The 20,818-nt window shown below is 47.2% G+C and overlaps 1 protein-coding gene across 1 annotated transcript; it reads right to left on the bottom strand.

The window, feature by feature from the left end:
- Positions 1-13,635: 13,635 nt before the first annotated feature.
- Positions 13,636-19,928, bottom strand: BNIP1 (BCL2 interacting protein 1). Its single transcript, XM_026063484.1, has 6 exons — positions 19,821-19,928; positions 19,586-19,678; positions 19,221-19,312; positions 18,600-18,701; positions 17,757-17,875; positions 13,636-15,582 (listed from the first exon to the last, which is right to left on the bottom strand). The coding sequence occupies exons 1-6, from the start codon at positions 19,902-19,904 to the stop codon at positions 15,386-15,388; spliced, it is 687 nt and encodes a 228-aa protein (XP_025919269.1). The 5' UTR covers positions 19,905-19,928; the 3' UTR covers positions 13,636-15,385.
- Positions 19,929-20,818: the final 890 nt, after the last annotated feature.

Here is a 20,818-nt window from a genome sequence, read left to right as displayed (position 1 = left end):
CAAGTTTATGTTGATCTACAGGTGCCGGGAGCATATTGATCCCGTGATTAAGGTCCCCCAGGGGTCACCCTAAATCCTCAAGGGGATGAAAATACCCCATAACTTACTTGCAGATGTTACAGGAGAAACCAGATAAGGTAAAGCAACCGCCCCAGCAAGCGCTGACAGACACGGCCAGAGCAACAGGTGATGCCGCAATGTTATTGCTCCCTAAGCCAGGGTGGCCCAAGGTATAAAAGGGCGAAAACCTCAAGCTATTCAGGCCCTCGTCAGGGCAAAATAAGGACATTTGTTTCAGCTTAACCTGGGGTGCAACTACTCCGCTCACACAGGACAGAAAACTGTGTTTAATATAAACACTTTGCCCTTTTCGGTCGGCGCTTTCCATGCCTTTCCTTAACAGCAGCGGATTACGCCTGACGCAAAAATCTTTTTGTAGAGATAACCGCTTTACAGGCAGAAAAACCATTACAATTGGTAATAAAGATACAGGAAAATAATTGTCCTAATTTCCAGATCCTCAGCTAAGGCCGACGCCAGYGTTTTCCGACGGGTTTGACGCCAGCGAGTGCAAATCGCCACCCCCGAAGCCAGGGGCCACGCGGACTTTCCAGGATTCCAGTATCCGAACCCGGCAGTTAGGGCAGAGCGTGATGCTCAGTCCCTTTATCACGTCTCCTCTCCCTGTGGCAGCCGGGGCGAGTTCTAATTTTAAAAAGCAGTGATATGGTTCTGATGCACGCTCACACACTTCATAGTTAGCTGCTCCGGTACTACATGTAAACACGCATAAGCGATCGGAGCGTTGAGGCCTTTGTTTTCCATAACCGAGTCGGGCAAAATGCAGAAAGTTAACTGACTAACTTGCTGAAGCTCAAAAGTTAAAATAGACGACATGCCAGTTTTATCTTTAGAGCAATTTCAAGATTAGCAACCAAAAGTATTTCTGTGATAGAGCTAAAATAATTTTAATAAAAACAAATGTAATAACAAAGAACAATTGTTACCTGATTCTGTTCCATCAGAAGGGAACCACTTATTATATTAAGTCAAAACAATACATTTTCCTTTGTGGTATATTCCAATGAAAAGCAGAAATAAAATGGATCTCTTAGAAATTAATAAATCTGATTGGTACAGAACAAACTCACAGTTTACCCTAAAATTCTTAAGCATCAAACTGGAAATTAATATTTTAGACTTTGTTCATAGCATCTATAAATAAATTAGAAAATTATATTCCAGTAAACAGAGCCTTTTTATGAGAGGGAAAATACTTTTTATAGGAATAATGTGCAATAAGTATGAGCGCAGTACATCTTAGATATATTATGCAGCTGTCACTGTCAAAGCACAAGGATTAACCCTTTTAGAAACGTTTGCAGCACCTGTGTTGCAGAAGGCCAGCGGCAGCAGCCCCTTATAAGCACAATAAAGCCTAACACAGGTGAAAACCCTCATCTAGAAGCCTCCGGCCCGCTTCGGGCAGCACAAGCACAAGCGGCCAGCTCACCTGTATGCTTAAGTGTTTTGCTGAATAGTGCCCCAAATGCCTAATAACATATATGTTCACGTCTGTGCCACAGCTGATTTCTCCCATGTGCGGCTGGACCCAGCACTGGAGAAGGTTTTACAACCGCCCTTCCTATCTTTACTCTGTCGCATTTAAGCCCAACACCCTYGAATTCACGTTTTCTTTGTCCCGCCGAGCCGCGGTTGGCCCGGCGAGCGCTGAAATGGTGCGGGGATGGGTGGAACTTTATTTCACAGTGCTACCTAGTGGTGCCCAGCATAAACCATCGGCGAGTCAAAGCGCGTTCTCAGTGCAGAATCGCACGGCGAATTAAATACACGTCTGTATCAAACCTGAACCTCCACAACCACCTGAGAAGAGTGGCAACTGTGTGTTTAGGTTGCAGGAAAAAAAGGAAGGAAGAAATGCATAAGACCACTTGCAAACTCATCCCTGCCATCTCTGACCAGATATTCGTACATGCACATCGGCTGCACCAACCCACAGCCCTGCAGCTGCATTAGATGCCCCGACAGCTAGTTTCTTCATTAGATAACCAGGATTTTCCCCCCTCATCATCACTGGAGATGAGCATAGGAAAATTCAGCGGTATTCAAGGCCCTTCAACGGCTGTCCTCCCCTTCCTATCACCTCTCGCGCAGTATCAAGATTTTAATGCCAGCAATAAGATTTTCAGACAAGCGTTTTTGCGTTGCCCCCAGATTTGCTGACGGCTTGGGGATGCTCATCACACCAAGCCATGGAGTCTTCCCGCTTTGCAAAAGTTTTCCAGCCCCCTCTTAAACTTTGCATTGCTCCACCACGGTCCAGCACCCGCTGTCGCCCCTCCATCCCTCGCGCTCCTCCRTCCGCTGCCAACGCACGCAGCCTGGGTGCGGGGCTGCCCCGCTCGGGGGCTACCAGGGCGCGAGGAAGCAAAACGCTGTTAAAAAGCACCGGGGCAGACGGGGAGCCAAGTGTGGCAGGGTGCGATGGCAGATCTGTAACCTTGAGCCTGAAACGCAGCCGCTCTACGCGACGGTTTTCCCATATTTAGACAGGGGAGAACGGTGCTTGCTTTCCCRGGCAATGTCTTACGATCACCAGATGAAAGGAGTCGTGTAAGTACTAAGTAGTATTAAGTCACACGTGTAATATATATATATGAGAATAATACAGTCTAACAATACTTAACAGTTATTTCCAATAGCAACATTTGTATAATGCCATCGACACTCAACTGCTGATAAGCGGGACACACTTGAGGAATTTTAATAAGCCTTTGAAAAGGTTTAACTGATGTGAATTAAGCCTTGAGATAATTTAGACTCAAGGCTATCGTTCTTCAGTTAAAAATAATTGATCTTGAATTTAAACGTCACATCTTATGCCTTAGTGCACAAGAGCAATGAAAATGTTATTTGTCACCAGCAGCATCTGGGGCTGATGAACATGTTTACGGAGCAAGCTGCGGTTAATCTGAATTGTGCACGGACCGTACAAGACGTACAGCAGCTCCATTTACTCAGAGGTTCTTTTTTTCTCCCTCTGAGTCATAGACAAGGTACCTCAAAGGATCGAGATTCAGATATTTCATTTAACGATAGATATGTCCAGTTATTACTACTAAAACACTAAATCCATTACCCTACGCTTTGTGGTGGAGGCTTGTAGGCCAGTGCGGAAAGGATTTGTAATATTATTTGGCTTTAATCCACAAAAACAGCTCTGCCGCTCCACTCTTACGGAGGCAGAATCAAAGTCTTAATCTAGAGTTTACTACTGAATATAGAGTTTTTTTCTTTCCTTTGGAAAGGAAATATTCTACATTTAGTGCTTGTTATTTCAGGCATTATGGTTTTAATCAGCAATTTTTCTCCTAAACCTCGATAAATTCTGTAGAATCCTCCAACGGAGGTGTAATTTAATGTCTTTTTGACAAGGTGATAAGATCAGATGCTTTTTTGAAATACGCAAACCTAAACACCTCTCCTCCATCTTTATAGAAATGAATTATCTTGCAGTAGCGAGAGAATGCAAATTCCTGTTTGCTGACTTCAGGAGTGAATATTGTCCCAACGTCTATGAAGCTGCTTACGGTTAAGTCTACACAAGATCAGGAGCCAAGGTTGAGTCAAAGTCTGCTATCACCAAAGATGTTGATGCACAGACAAAATTACTTTAAACGAATCAGAGGATAAAGGAAAATAGGTTTTTTTGTTCGTTTTGTTTTGTTTTTTTGGCCTGTTTTGAATGAGCAAACGGATTACTGGCACAAACTGTTCGCTCAATGAAAGCCAGGATTTGCTGGTGTTTAGCTACATGTATTTTTCTTCAGCTATTCTTGAATATCATCTCTGATTCTTAAAAAAAATATGAATAACATTCTGATCCTTAGCAGCGTTTGCAATTTTATACAAATGAAAAGAAGCAAAAGAATGTGTTGAAGAATCAGGCTTAGAAAGGAATTCTTCCGTTGTTTAATCCAAACCATACAGCACTGTAGCCAGGTACAGATTCATAACTGGGGARGGCTCACTTCTCTTGGAAGCATCAAGTATTTGCTATCATCAGACACAGGACAGGAGGCCAACTGGATCAATAGCCTCGCTCAATATAGAACATCTTATCTTCGTTGCAGCCCGGCTAGCAATAACGTCAGCACCTCGATGCCACCGGCAGAGTTATCTCAGATCAGCAGGAGCGACGGTTGCTTGGTAGTTAGGTGACACCTACGAAAAGCCAATAATCCCAGCAGAAATTTTTTTACCCCACTGTCCATTTTGCAGATAAAAGGAAACCAGTTCACCTCTCCCTGTGCTTTGTGCATTTATCAGGTCTGCAAAATAACTCTCTTTGCAGCGCGCGGCGGTTGCAGTTTCCAATCTCCGCTCCCGCCGGGACACCGTGAACTGAAGAACTTGTGGGTACAGCGAGACCAGAGCCCCGGAGGGGTCAGGTCGGAAAGCGTCCCTGTGCAGGATACTTAGCCATGGCGCTGTTGAAAAGGAGCGAGCAAAAAGCTTTCATGTCGTTCTATATATACGCGGCTCTATCTATAGGGCCGGGTGTGCGCTGATCCCCGGGGCGACGCTCTCCCTGCCTGCCCTCGGGGYGCTTATCGCGGCGGCAGCGGGACGCACGCAGCGTTATCGCCCGGGCAGGCTCAGCGCAGCCGAGTGGCGTTTTCCTTTCATGCCGAAAGCGACACCAAGCGCAGGGCAAAGCGGCTCGCGGCACCCCGGCGCAGCCCGCGACCCCGGCCGGCAGCCTCTCGGAGCGGCAGATAAGTCGGATACGCGAGCCGGCTCTGATGTGGCAGCGGGAGACAAAGGTCGGGTGCGATAACATCTGCCCGGGCTCACGTTGCGGGTTTAAAAATAAAAGGAAGCGCGAGTGGAAGCAGGAGGCCGCGGTGGCCTAAGTCRCGCCAAAACGCCACCGCGCCCCAGGGAGAGGCCTTTACCAGGTCTGCTTTCCTCGATTCCCCCCAAATTACTTTTTAATGACTCTGCGTGTCCGCAGAAACCTAACGATTCACCCAGCGCTCCAGCGTCCAAGACGCGACGGCCCACGACGGACGGACGTGCAGCTGCTGCTGTTGCAACCCTTCCTGTGCAGCGGGACCCGCGCGGGCGATGTGCCACTGTCCTGCACGCCACGCGGGCGCGGGGAGGCCGCGCTGCACCGTTTCAGCTCACGCTGAGCGAATAGGAATAGTCAGTGGCTGAGGAGGTACCCAGCCAAAAAAAAAAAAGAAAAAAAGAGCAACCCCACATGCTCAAGGGTTGCGATTTTTGCATTCAACCTTTATGTGATAGGCTTAAAATCATGACATTAAAAGCAAACCCCAAAACAAGGGCAAATAGGAGAAGTGTTTTGGTTTTTTGTTTTTTGTTTTTTAAACATTCTATAGGGTTCACATTTAATGCTTTTATTTGTATCTAGGCAGACCAGAGATCTACTTCTATAGATGTGGATACTTATGATCACACGATTGCAAGAGCTGAGGTTTATTCCAAGCATTGCTCATGCGGGCGAGACCAGTCGCCACAGCCGGAAGCACAGCGGGACTTAGGGCTCACCGGGGCCTGCGAGGCAAGTGCCAGCTTCCCTCTCCTTAACCAACTGTATTGACACAGCAGACGTAACCAGGGAGCATTTTCCAGTGATTTTGCAGAAGTAGGAGTCATTTCAGACGGTAAAAGATTTTAATATGGACTTTTCTTATTATCATCTGCCCTTTGTCAGAGTTTTCCCAGAGCCCGGCCAGAGCAAGGATGTGGCTGCTGGTTGTATGAACCCCTCAACTGCAGTATCTGAACTGACACATTGGAGGAAGGACTCTTGGACAAGAGATGCAGCACTGCCTAACTTCTGATTGAGATGTAAGAATATGCAGCCTCTGAAAAACTCAGTAAGTCACCTAACAAGAGAGAAAAAAAAAAAGGAAAGAACAAAGATAGGTCACCTCTAATGATAAAAATAAATAATTTCCATAAAGTAGTGAAAAAGAGCATAAATCCAAGAGACTTTCTATATACCTAGATGCAACAGCAATGGGAAAAATGATTGCAATGTAACATGGAAACTAAATTGAGTGAAAACAGAATGATTAATATTTCCAAAATTTAGGTCCGTATGGAGGCGCCCTTATGTATCAGTCCATCTGTAGATTTAGTCCTATTCAGAACGCAACATATGAATGAAACCTGATCTTTGTTACTCAGACCTTCACTATCCGTTTACTCGAGCCACTGCTCATTTTACAAGTTTATTTTGACATCACTGGAGATCTCATATGACTAAACCAGTTTCATATTTTGATAAGCCGATTGCCAGCACGAAGAGGGAGCTGTTCCCCTGCGGGAACTCCTGTACTCTCTGCTCCCGCTTCTTGCTTTTAATCTCTGCTTTTTAAGAACAAGAATAAGATGATGGTTTTGCGGGAGGTTTCATGAAGCAGATGTCTGCAGGAAGCAGCGGGTTTTCTGTGCTGCTCCCCGCAAGCTCCGGCGGTCCCCTCTGGTGCTGCTCTTCGCACGAGGCTCCCTGCAAGCCGGTACAATGATTTCAGAGCTGAAGGATCCAGGACATCTTTTTGCAAACAAGCCAAGAAGATGCAACCGTGCAGTTCATTCCTAAATTCATCATTTCCTCAGCAGCTGCCCTGAAACAGATGAGCTGTTTCTTGCAAAGTTTCACGTCAAACTAAGCTTTTGAAGCTCAGGTTTGGATTCCTGACATGCGAAGCACATGGGAAAAGGGGACAAGAAGTGTCACAAACTGATGAATCTCAGCAGGGACCTAGAGGCTGACAGCGGCCACAGGCAGAGAGGCAGAGCAGTGACTGGTCTAGTGAGGCGCAGGTGTCCCGAGCGTGCCCGGACGGGACGCGCGGCGTGGGGACCGCGGGCCCAGCTAAGGGGCGCACACCGTTCTGCTCACCACGGAAGAAATGATCAGGACCTGCAAGATGATACCGTACCAGAAACGGCACCTACTCTCCTGTTTTTCCATATTAATACRTCTTCATGGAGAAGAAATAAATCAATAAAAATAAATAAATAAATAACAGCAGGTAAGGAGTGTATGAGTAAGTCTCTGGACCTGTTTCCCATATTCTTTCTTCTGATTTCACACATGCAGTGTCGCTGCTAACTTCAGCAGAGATCTCGCTATAAGCCACGCGAAGGGCCGGCCCCCAAACTTAATTAAGTCCATAAAGACTCCCAGCCCCTTCCTCAGGCTTTAGATCTTTACGTGGCAGCGWATCAAGCCTGCGAGTGGCACTTAGGGTGCCCGGATCCGTCCAAAGCGCTTCTCTCAAGCGATGGCTTGCCTGAAGAAGCTTGCACAACATCTTCCATTGGGCCTTACTGGGGGAAAGCCACGATCTCGGCGTGGTGGGACGGCCGTTTGCCGTGCTGCACAGAGCAGCCCGGCCCCTCTTTGTCCTGCTACGTATAAATAATCAGATAATAATCAAATTTACTTTATTCAGTGTAATGGTCTTAGCCCAACCAAGCGAACGGCCAGCCGCAGGGACAAACGCCTGCATTACGCCCTTACGCAAGTCCACGCAACGGCTTTACATAGCCGTGAAGCGACACAAAAGCCCTGGACGTATTTATATGGCTGAAAAGCCCAGGGGTGCAGTGGGAAGGAGACAGCAGAAGGAGCAATAACCGGTTAGGGAAATCCTGGTTGCAATTAGCTGATGAGCCGGGACAGCGGGTCTGCACAGCTGGGGGGACACCAGCTTGCAAGAGCCCGGGTCCCCCGGACTCAATCGGCAGCTTGGGGATCTTCCCCTCCCAACGCGGCACCATTTTCTCCCATCACGCTAAGGCACGATGGCCGAGACGGGCTTTAACCATCCGAAGGGCGAAATGCAGCAGGACGAATCCGTCCCTGGCGCTCGGGTCCCCACAAGGCCAGGGAGAGGTGAGCGCTCCAGGGAGCTTGGCGTCCGGCCTCGGGCTGCCCGGGGTGTCCGTTGCCTTGTGCCGGGAATATCGGACAGGAGCGTGGACAGCCACAGCGCATCGGACAGCTACGAAGCCAACGTGATGCTGCTCCCACACTGCAGCAGCCAGCTACACTAGTCAAACAAGATAAATCTAAAAAAGGTCATTTGAAATTTGGTTTTGGAGGCATTTGTGCTTTAAATGCAATTTTTCCTCTTCCAAGCATTGAGCAATGCAGTACATAGGGAAAAAACATAAAATATCAGGCTCCACTACCTGACAAAGTTGTAGGGTACGTTAACCCACTTGTTTGTTTATAGATCTGTGACGCACACCACAGCCATCAAATCTTGCAAAGATTACATTTCACCAACTGAAAGGCATTATTCCTTAATAAACTGACCGTAAAATTTGCATGCTTGAGACATATTCCATGTTAACATGAACCGCTGCGTTAGAAGAGAAAACCTGAAGTTATACTAAAATTCAAAGCATGTAAGCAGACTCTTTCCACCTCTTTTTAAGTTGGACATGTTCCTCAACTAACGTAAAGAAAAAACATACTTCATAGCACAAACGAGCACTGAATGTACTCATCATAAAATACAACTGTAAATAAAAAAAATAATAAAATAAATTCTTTATTCCCTTAGTTTTTGGTACCTGCCAGACATATATGGGAATTTGAAGTTTAAAAAGTTGCTCATCTGTTAAAAGCAATTCTATCTTTAATGTCATATTTGTCAATTAGTCTGCATGTATTTTTATCTATGTTAATTTTTTTCATTTTCACCACCAAGGGTCTTCTTCACAGAAGAGTTTTTTCACTGATGTTTTACATTGTTTTCTACCCTTGTATGCACAGATCATAATCAGGCGTGAGGTTATATATGCAAAATATCATGATACATACACCATGTGCATAAAGTAAATAGCAAGGTATAACCCCAGACCTGGAGGGATGTCCGAGGTGAAGGGGCAGAAGGAGAGGTCCTTCAGGCATGGGAGAAAGCCCAGAAAAACTCCCCAGAAAACCCTGCCTGAAAATTTTGGGAAGGGGAAAAAAAAAAAAATGCAGTTTTTTGTTTCCATTTTGGTCAGGGTGGAAGAGCTCCTAATATACCAGGAAGGGACTGCAACAGGAACCAGACTTGATTCAGATGTTCAGTTTTCCCTTGCAATCCAGCAGAACCCCAACTACAGGCAAAACCACTCAGGTTTGGGGGAAGGTACCCGGGCAAGCACGCAAGTCCCACTTTGCTTCACCGAGACACAGCAGACGCAGAAGTGGACCAGGGATATTGGGGAAACTGAGCACGGGCATCACAGCAAACTCCCAGTCCCGTTAAAAGCGTCGAGTTTCGAAGCAAGGTTTTATTCCTCAGCAACTACCCTCCAAGAAAGAATCGCCTCGATCCTTCAGCAATCGAAGGGAAATCGTTAGGGGCTGGTTGACGTTTATACCAACGGGCATCACGACCTGCCCATGCTGCAGCTGCCACGTTGGTTTGGCAGTGCTGGAGCATATTTGGTCACWGTACACAACAGGTCCCCGAACAAGCAGCAGATGCTATCTCACCTTTGAGGGACGGGCACGAAGCAAAGGGGCACAAACCGTACGAAGGGCTGGGTGCGCGTCACAGCACTATAGAACCATAAAGACTCCACATCTCACTAAAATATTTCCGTAAGATCCCCATTCTGGTGGGATCACACCATTACAAATACGGAGGCAAAGCAATACGTTAGGCTGACTTTCTCCCCCCGCTTCCGGAAGGGCCCTACATCCTTGCAGACCGGCGYGCACATGGCCCCGGCTATTCTCAGYCCCAGCGTCCCAGCCTGGCTCGCTCGGGACCGCTTGGCATGCGATAGCGGCCACACGCGTTTGGTGGAGACATTTTTAGAAGCTTCCGAGCTATGAATTCACCCTTCCATTTTGGTAGGGCCAGTTATGTGGAAAGCATTTCCAAAGGAGAAGTTGAAATACGCGCTTCATTTCCCCTCGATTCTCAGAAAGAAGAGGAAAAAAAAAGAGGAGGAAAACCACACTCCTCATTTATTTTCCTACAGGGAATCTTCCTGCAACACTTCCATACCTGCCAACACTACAACCAGTGTCAAATAATTACAAATCAAGTAAAATAAGTCTCTTCAGTCCCATTATGCTGAGCGTTAAAACCATTTGCATTTCTTCAGGTTCACATTTAATTGCAGCCCTACAAGGTGACCTTACTCGAAAACACACACCAAGGCAGGGCTTAGACCGTTGCCCCAACGTTGAACCTCCCAGGGACCTGCAGAGGAGGTGTCCAGGCACTGCGCCGCCCCAGGCGCACGGTACCCGCGGCTGCTGGTGCCCCCCAACACGAGATGCAAACCCACGGCAGCAAGGAGAGAAGCTGCTCGGACATTTCCACTGAACGGAAATAGCCTCTTTCCAAGTGTCTGTGATCAGTGTGGGGATGAGGCAGCTTTCCCCGGCAGCCCTCGTGCGGAGCGGCGGCACAACGCYGGCGTTTTGGGCCAGCAAGCGCTTACAGCGTTGCGCCTGCTCGGTGGTGGCTTAGCCACAGCCACGCTCGGCTCGCGAAGAACCACGGAGGCGTTTACTTCGCTGTCCTCTGCTCATCCCCTCCAAAAAGCCTGGGCAAAATTTTAAGAATTTCTGTAATTAGCCTTGTATGTTTTGAAACTGCAGTGGAGACTCCGAGTTTTTGCCCCCCACTCTCAGTCTACGCGGTGCGATCAGAGGCTCCTTACGGGCCAGGATCACGTCTTCCTAGCCATCTCCGAACCACCACGTGCTGGCAACAAAACCAAGCATCTGACAGCACCGTCCGGCTCCTGCTGACCAAAGGGTTAACCTGCATCCGGCCCCCCCTTCCCACAGGTGTTCAGAAAGAAAAAATTATCTCAGTAGGTTGGAATCCATAGAGACCATCTGAAACAAATTCTCACAAACCAGCAAACTTTGTAATAAGTTACTCTTAAATCTGCGGAGCCATCGTATCCGGCCCCGTCCTCATCCCTAACCTGTCCCAAAACACCTTCACTCCTTCAAGCGGCTTAAGCGGCTCTTGCCATGGGGATGGCCGGGAGCGTGCGCAGGCAGCTACTGCAGCTCCGCTGACGAGCGTGAATTCRTTAGCACACACTCATTTGATTGCCACCAGCTGCCTGTCTCAGCCCCTGAACTCCAGGGCAGGGAGATTTTGGTTCCTTTCTAGATTATAGTAGTTGCTTGCTGCTGTTTTTAAAGAAGCATTATTCYTTGAAGGAAAAAGACCTTTTTTCCTGCAACTGTTTCCCAACATCAAATCCCGCTTTCAACTTACAGTACCTGCCTCTGACACCTGGGGCGCGGGGAAGAGCAAGAGCCCCGGCAGTGGTTCAGGTGCTCCTGTCCTGCTTTTGCTTGCACATAAGTAGCAATATTGCATATAGACGCCTTTATATGCTGGTAACGCGCCCAAGCACCAGCTCATCAAAGCACCAAAGCTAATGGAGAGTTTAAGCATCTAAAATAGGGCTGAAACGGAGTTGAGGTGCCCGTGCTCAGAAACTGTATCTTAAGAAGAGACAACAACCCTCCTCAGTGGCCCGGCACTGAATATGTCTCCACAGCCCCCTTCTTTCTTATGTTAAAGCTCCCCAAACACCTCCCGTTTCCGGTGTGCCTCAGCACCGGCTCATGCCCGAGACCAGGCGTGCAACGGGTGGAGGCCACCTTCTCCTTACTTTCTCTGATAGGTTTTGCTGCACTTGTCAGAGCAGACCCATAGGGTGAAGCGCCTTAGAAAATGCTACTCTCTTTCAAATACATCGTTGTTTCTACCTTTCACATCACAAAACTCAGGGGTACAGCGAGAGGCTGAGATACACTGTCCTGCGCAGTTCAACCCCCCCTTTCACYCTCAGAGATGGTCACCAGCACCACCGGGCTGCCCAGACAGCTGCACCCTCCCAGAAGGCAGAAAATGCAAACAAACACCCCCAGTATCAGACACAAAAAGGCAGGTACGACCCCCTCCCYGCAGCACTGCTCCCGCTCAGCCAGACACAGACACCTACCTTCGAGACGAGAGCTAGGTCTGCAGGTRGTTGACACCAGGCCAGAGCCCATGAGGCCATCTGAGCCCAGCTACCTCCTGCACCTTCCCCAGGTGCAGCTGTGTGCCTGGCCAAGGCCCCACCAAATCACCTGTTTCACCCCCAGGAGGAAATAACCTTCGTCTCGCTGCCTCTGCTGGTTATTTGTGTTCAGGTCTGCAGGCCACGGGGCTCTGGGTGAATTTGCACCACCTGCAGAAGGGAGCAGTCTAGGACCAGGTGCTGCAAAAGGACCTGCTGGGGCCTGGGGAAGGTTCCTGCTCTTCCTCTCTCCCCAAAGGKCCACTTGTTCTCAGCCTTTTTTCACTTATTTTCCCTGCCTCTAAGGACTGTAAATTTAAAGTCAGTTTATGCGGAGAAGGTAGTTATGTTTACAAAAGAGGGGGTTTGGTTTTTTTTTAATGAAACCCTGATGTGACAGAAAACGAACATCGCAGGGAAGGTCCTCGGCAATTATTTTTTGTTCTTGGAGTTTCCAGCCAGTCAAGGTCTGCAAGCTAAAATTTCAGTAACAAGATGAGAACAGAGCAAAAAAAAAAAAGACATTCGGCAAAAGATCTTTTYTTCCCCAAATTGCTACATTGCAATCCCCATTCAGAAAGACCATTCCTTTAAAACAAAATTTACTGAAATTCATACCATTACGATAAGGCTTCTTCTGTTTTTAGGGTTYGTCTATGTTCTGAAGGGAGCATGTAGCAAAGATAAAGCAAGTGAAACTTCCTGCGGGCGGTTGTACCGCATCACTGCTTACAGCGTAGCTGTATCATCTGCTTAGCGTTCCAGTATCTCGGAGATTAGCAGAGGCCTATTTTTATACTGCCTCYGTGTGAGGGAGGAAATATTGACCCAGCTAGTGTTTGACCACCTGCAGGTTCCGCATTTCAAGAAGACAAGCCTGTTTGCCTCGAAGCTGGCTGAATAAATAAACCAAGGCTGCTACGGCTGGCCTGGAAAGAGTCGTCCACAAAAGCAAATGTTATTGACTGCTCTGAAGTTGCATAAAACAGCACTGCGCTGCGAACTGGAAATCGGGAACTGCTGCACAGTGATTCATTTGAAATATATTTATAAGCTAAAAAAACTTTACGTTCTAAATATTATTTGTATTTAAAGCCGTACTTTCCCAGACTGGGACACAGCAAGCCACACATTTAATCATTGCTCTGTATGTTTTACACCGCTGCGCAGAGTGGCCRTGCATCCTGGCCAGGCAGCTGGCAGCGATCGTGCCGGGGCTCAGCAGCAGGCAGAGGTTTCCGGAGCTGCTTTGGGAAACGGCACGCAGGGGAGACGGCTCTAGCGAGGGCAGGAGCCAGCCCCGACGTAGGCAACACGGGGCAGCGCGACACCGACCCGGGGCAGCCCTCGCTCACGCAATATACCCCTTTCCTTCGTCAGCAGTCTCCTCCTCGGAAAACTGCTCCTGAAGCGAGTATCTTGGAGCGAGGCTTCTGTTAATTATTAGAAAGCACAAACGTGTCAACTTTCCACAACATCTTTTCTTAAAGAGAGTAATTCCTCTTTTATTCAACAACGTTAAGAGGCACATTCTCGATTTATTTCAATCTCTGTCTAATTCCGCATCTCAGGAGAGTCAAGGAGGAAGGCTGCACTCAAATGCCATGAATAAGCGATACAGAAAAAGCCACGTCCATTCTCTCTAATCAGGATATTACAGGACTTCCAGAGCAAGAAAAAGCTAAGGACACGTATGCACTGCTGCCCTCTACGGGACGTAACAGCCCTGCTGGAAGGTCTCCTATTCCCTTTAAGCTACGCCAGGAGGAATGGCACAGACACTTCAACTCTTCAGTCTTCCTTGATTTTTGGAGCTAGATTAAAAATTCCAACTTTATTGTTTAGGTACACAGTTACCGAATCACCACTTCAACTGCCCCATGCACTGGTTTGGGTTATTACGGTCTGCTGCCATTTTATTTATTTAACCAAGCTTCTGCTTGTAGCGGCAGCTGGCAAAACGGTAAATTGTGCCCACGGCCAAGATCTGGTAAATGAGTATTACAAGGATGAGATAACCCACTGGAGGCAGTGTCATCTCTTCTCTCCAAATATGCTAGTGGGAACCTAAACTACACCGAAAATTTAGCCTCAAATTCCACATAAATTTAAATATTGTTGTTTACTTGATGACATATTTATTTGGATCTGTTTAGGAATGCCTTTAAAAAAATGACTTCTCATTACTAATTAAGAATATTTTTAACCAATCTGTGAGAATTTCATAAACGGAATGTCAACTTTACCAGTCGACTCTGAAGAAGCAACAAAACAATTTCCCTAGGAGAAGGCAACATCAGTTTTAATAACACTGCGGTCCATTTTTGGTACTTGCAAGGTGCTACCTGAGTGTGGCATGTTACTATTTAGGCTGTTAAAGCAAACAGGCACTCATTACTAGAGCACAAAAGGTAAGCAAAGCAATCATTGCAAAAGATTTTGCTAACTGCAAAAAGGCCAACTGTATAAATAAGAAAAGACTTCAAATGTGCAACTGGTCAGTATTTTGCAAATACGAAGTGCTAAGTGGAATTTTATAAAAAAAGCACCAAAGAAGACTAAAGGTTTTAACAGATTGATAGTGTAATTTGCATAAGTATATTGCATGAATTAATAGTAACACATGAGGTTTCCATTTTTTCTTTGCTCAGAGCCCTCCAAGGCCAGGCCTGAACAGAGCCAGACTATGTGTCTGCTACAGTCTCAGAAAAACCATTCCATAAGCAGCCACTGTTACAAGTGTTAAATAGAACTTACAGGAGTTATTCAGGCTCTCTCAGCCCACTGTAATTTTTTTTAAACAAAACTCAGTTTATGTAGATACAATAAATAGTTTATTAGTGGAATGTACATGAGTTTCTCTCCCATCCTTCCTCTAGTTCTCAGCACCTCACAGTTACACACAGATGTCAATGCAACTTCTAGTCCAAGCCAAGGGCAGAAGTTCACTTCATGGCATAATGGAAGAAAGGCAAAAAGTTAAGACTGGCACCTCTGAGTGCCTAGTTTATCGGGTGTTGGTCCAGTTCCCCAAACCGGCAGCAGATGGGCATTTCTTCTTTCTGCACCTTGATCTAACTGCTCCTCCCCAACTTGTGCTCACCTAAGTTCTTCTTAGGCAGGTCCCATACTCCATTTAGACAGTATAAAGTCATACCTGCTCTAACGCTCTTTCAGCTATCACCACATCCCTTTTACAGTAAGCCTTACCATTATTACACCATCTCTTCCTGATATTTCATAATAGTTCAGCAAGAGCTTTGGGATTTTACAAAAATGGAAAGAGTCTTTTCTTCAAAATATAGAGCACAGTGGCCAGGAACAAGGCAAGGGCGAGAAAGATGAGAAGCTTGTCTGTCAGTTCTCTGCGGTTGTACTTTGTTATTAGCTTTCTTCCCAACTGGATTGTCCCAGACATAGACTTAAATTCTTCATTTGCTTCCAGGATGGTTCGTGAAGAATTGGCTGAAATGAGGAAAAAAATATTTCAGCTGGCTGCACTTCAAAAATACCCGACAAATGAAAGAAGCACACAATATTTGTCAATGCAGATAGCGCCAGTGAGATCCTTGGGAGTCAGACTGACTTATGGGTAAGACAAATACAGACCGTGTTCTTGCAGACTCTTTCACCACCCAGTAGTCCTGATGTGCCAAGAAAAAAAATGCAAAGCAAAACAAAAGTACTGAATGGATTAACGTTCCCATGTCCTGTTACCAAATCTTTATTTTTTTTAGGTTAGTTGATCAAATCTAGTTCATATCTTTTATGAAGTCAGTGCTACCTGAGAGCTCTTTAGAAGCTGAGTGAAATAAGAACAGAGCTAGAACCACTAATTTAAGGGAAAGAAACCACCATCACAACCAGCATCGGTTTTAGCAGCAGCAAGGCAGGTCAGTATCTGAATATATTCATTCCACAACTGAAACTCTCGCCCCAAGCCAGAGCTGTAAATTAGCGTGATTTGGGGGCTCTACAGAGAGCGAGAAGGCAGCAAGGAACAGTATGAGCCCCTTAACTGTTCAGTTTGAGCCATTTAAATGTTTTTTTTTACTGCTAACATTTTTGACAAGTACAACTTATAGTTCTTTTTCATTTTTCCAAGTCAACAAGATGAAATCAACTAGCGGAAAAACATATTAACTGGTGTCAACTAAAGAGAGAATCTGAGAAAATGCCAAAACAGCAGCATGGAATATGGATCCCTGCCAACTTCGTTTTCTTAAAAAAAAACCCAAAAAACACCCAGCCCCTCTTCCCCCCCAACAAAACAAAAATTCCCAGCCTTCCTTCTTTCATATTACTAAATGACAAAAAGCAAAACCCCAGGAGTCCCCTTTGCCTTGCATTACAGAACGCATATCCTGAACTGGAATGAATGCAGACATATCACTCTCTACTGAACTGAATGACTAAAGAAAGGCCAAGCCCCAAGTACGTTGTCTTGTTCACAAAGACAAGGATAGTAGAAATACTTACGTAAAGCTTTTGCAAACCGTGAAATTTCATCTTAAAGAGAGATTTTTATTTTGAATATTTAAATATTTCCAAAAATAGAAAACCTATTTTTTTCCCATTGTTAATGATAAAGTAGAGCTTCCCTGCTTCACAGCTGTATATATTCACTGCATCCTGAGAAAGGACTTGCTCTATAAAAGGAYAATCTAACTATGGACTTAGAATCCACAGCTGGGTTTCGTAAATGACTTTTGATAGTTCTTTCCTTGATAAACTCCAAGTGCTGTTCAGCTAGAAACAGGGTGACAAAGTGACTGCCAAACTGTCTTTTTTAATGGGAGAAGAAACATGCTACTTCTGCATGAACAAACTGTGCCCAGCTGCCATCCTCAGATGGTGGGGGCGGGGGGTAGAGAACACAGGGAAGAAGCTGCATTATTTATCCTAGTCTTTAAACTATTTTCTCTTCTGCCCAAAAGCACAGCTAGTAAGAGGCCCAAGCAACACAGATCTAACTTCTAAATGGTTCATGAATCACTAGTTCTGACAGGCCACTTGATTTATTGTCTTAGGAGTCTAAGCCAAAGAACGGGGCAAAATCTTGGTTTCACAGTCCCCGATGCACTGCTGACAGAGCAAGYGACCTTAGGTTCAAGTCACTTGATCTCCCCATCTCTTAGTCATCCCAGCTGGAGACTGGGTAGAAACAGTCTTCCATCCATACTAAGTTTCCTCTATGTGAGAACTTGTACCTATGCTTTTATTGTCTTTTCTATTGCCACATGCCTGCCAGGACAAGAGCACAGAGTAACAGCAAACACGCTCTTCACATTGCATGAAGTCACATTGCTTTTATACTTTTATGTGAAACTAAAACAAGAGCTCTTCTTCATGCCCCCTCTTGTTTACTTCAGRGCTGAGAAGACACATCATGAAACAGAAAGACAGTCCAGCAAACAGCTCCAGGCAATGTGCCATTATTATTTTCTGTTTCTATCCAAGCGTTGGAGGAGTTCTGCTGGACAGTCCTTTAATTGACACCCTAGTAAGTTCAGGATTAGCAATACAGCTTTCCACTGTGCTCCACACCTTGACAGTTTGCCTCTGTCCATCCTAACAGAACTAGTGAAAAACACTTCAATCATCCAATCCATAACCAAACACCCAAATTACACCTGTACCTAGGGTTTGCACAGTCTCCTCACTCTGCTGGACTTGCTGGGACATCATCCTGCTGATGCCCATCAGACTCTCCGTGATGTTACTTGCACTTTCTGCCAGACTCTCCTTTGTAGTCTTTCTGAAAGAGGAAGGGAAAAATAAAGGAAGAAGGGATAAAATTGTCTCTGGGTACTGCAGAAAAGTGCTGCTGACAGGGAGCTAAGAATAGAGCTTGGCACCACACATCTTTGCCAATGTACAAAAGATAGAACCAGGTTTTATTACTGCATGAGAAACTAAGATTAAGGTATGGATTCATTATTGTCACTAAATGCTAAGAATCACAAAATGGTAAAGTCATGAGCCAGAACAACTGCTAGGCAGTGGCTCAGAGTCTCATGGAGGCTCATATTTCACTAGTTATTAATCCTTGACTATACAGCTTCATAAAGTGGCGCAAAAGCATTGATACCACTTTGTTATCTTGGATTTCTGCTGCTTCACAACAAGCCAACTTTTCAATACACAAGTTATATAAACTTAATCCAGTTCTGCATGCGAAAACAGACTGAAAAATGATCTGTTACCTGTTTATGAATCTGACTGGATTTAATATAAAAAGCTGTCAGGAACACTATGAAGGCTATCTTATCCCCTTTTCTGCGCAGATGGGCCAACACCCCAAAACCCTACAATTATTACAACCCTTAACAGTTTAAAATCTACACAAAAGCTAAATGCACTCATAAAAGAAAATCTGTCCAAATACAATCAGATAACTTAAAAACATTACATCTTTCCCTTTAATACCACATCTACTGTTTAAATCTGTTATCAAGTCATAAAGGGGAACAGTTTAGTACCTTTGTCTTAAGGTGTCTCTTCCCTGCAGCAGCTGATCTTTCTCAGAGTTGTCAATAGCAATTTTGCATGCTAGATTTGCCTTTCTCCAAGCCGCCTGATTGCTGAAAGCACAAGAGCGCAATGTCGTACGTAACACGATGGCAACACTTTGCAAGCCAAAACAAGGTTTTTCACAAAGAAACTGCCATAGTTGAGCACCCCATGTACACGCATGAACTATCTCTACGTTATACCGCAGAATAACCAGATACCGTTTGCTCCAGTCACTTCTCCTGCGTGTATCTTTTATGGAGCAAGGGGATGAAGGATGTTGTGTTACCTGTCAAAAAAAACGGGCTCTCAAGCCACCGCTTTACACACTCAACCTTCTGCACTGCTCCAAGAGGATTCAACTCAACAGGCCACAACCAGCAGCACGGACAGGAGAGAGAGAACGAGGAGAACCAAGCCCTGCCCTTTCCATCACTGAGCCGCTCTCACGATCCTGGGCAAAGCGGCTTCGTGCCAGTGACCACACTTGCAAAATAGCATCTGAAAGATGCTGCGCACAAGTCAGGTACCTCTAAACTTACCTCGCTGCCCAGAAGGAACCTGTAAATAGCGTCTGCTGCCCAACCTACCTGAGCATTTGCTTTTTATGGTTTTCCACTTCCTGGAGCAAGGCTTGTTTCTCCGATTCTTTATCTTGCTCCTTCGCCATCTGTTCAAGCTCCTTTGACGGAAAGCAGAAATAGGGAAATCTGATCAACAGCTGCCACCAGCTGCAAGTTGTCCCCCGTTCGCCCCTCGGCGGGGGAAGGAGCCGACACCAAAATTCATTCAGTAAATTGGCACCGCCACAGCCTCACCGCGCAGCGGGGGCTCCCCGACCCCCTGCGGCTCTTCCTAGCGGGCTGCAAAGCGCCCCCCAAACAGCCCGCGGCGCCTCGGGCGGGCTGAGAGGCCGGGAGGGGCCGGGGGGGCCGAGGGGGCCGGGGATCCTCACCTGGAGGCGGCCGCGGAGCTGCTGGAACTTCTCCTTCACGGCGGCGTTGAGCTCCGTGAGGGCGCTCAGCGGCCCCGGGCAGTCCCGGATGTCCTGGAAGGCAACGGCGCGGTCAGCGGGGCCCGGCCCGGCCCGGCCCGGCGGGGAGCGGAGGGGAGCGGAGGGGAAGGGAGGGGAAGGGAGGGGAAGGGAAGGGGGGCGCCGCCGCGGCTCCCCGGCGGGCGCCCGGCGCTACCTGCACGGCCGCCTTGATCTCCAGGTCGAACCTGACGATCTCCTGGTTGCAGACCCGCAGCGGCACCGAGGCGGCCGCCGCCATCTTGGGAGGAGAGGCCGCGCGGGCGCCGCCTGCCGGGGCGGCGGGGCTGGGCCGGGCCGGGGCCGCGGCACGACGGCGACACCGAGTAACCCCGTCCGCCCCGGGCCGACTCCTTTTCCGCGATCGGACTGAGCTGGGTCGGGCCCCCAGAGCAGCTCCCCGGCGAGGAGAAAGAGGACGAGAGGGAAGCGAAGCCCCGCAGCGAAGACACTTCCCCACCTCTCCCCCAGCGAAGCGGCGGGGGTGGCGCAAGGGCACCCACCATCCCCTCCCCGGCCCCGCAGACTTATTTATTTAGGCCTCGACTTTACGGTCCACTGATCCTGGTACAAAGAGCTTCTGGGAATGACACGAAGCACCGTGGCCCTGCAGCGAGGACAAGGGAGGGCACGTGTGGATCCTTTGGCTTTTATCTGCAAACGCCCCCCATTTTGCCATGTCTTTTCGCACTCCTGCCCTCGGATCACGCTGCATCACAAACCCGATTTATACCCGGGTAACAGGCGCCGGGGTTAGAGACCACTTTGGTGGCCGTTTTCGGGAGGTCTGTGAAGGGACCCAGTGGTTTTCAGTCCAAGCTCTAGTGATAAAACGCTCATCCAGCAGCTCTGCAAGTTCGCCATTACTACGAGCACTGACTGGGAGAAAAAAGCGAGTTTTAAATCTCTTCCCTAGCAGTGGCCCTTTCCAAAGGGAAGCTGCAGCGCGGCAGCGGGGACGCTGAAAGCCTTGACTTCACCACAGTGTGTTACTGTGCCCGTTCYGCAGAAAGGGAGTGCTCCAAGCTTCCCGCAGTGTTAGGCCAATGTTTTTGGGAGGAAACCCGAGTCGAGAGTAGCTTATGCCCTGCTGAATGCAGACCCCACACCAAAGCGTTCGAGAGTGCCCCACCATTCGAGATCACTCCACGCGTA

This window comes from Apteryx rowi, unplaced genomic scaffold, assembly GCF_003343035.1.
Source record: "Apteryx rowi isolate R43461 unplaced genomic scaffold, aptRow1 scaffold_2, whole genome shotgun sequence".
NCBI classification, from domain to species: domain Eukaryota; kingdom Metazoa; phylum Chordata; class Aves; order Apterygiformes; family Apterygidae; genus Apteryx; species Apteryx rowi.
Note: the sequence above shows the minus strand (reverse complement) of the source record. Positions and strands in the feature narration are given on the sequence as shown.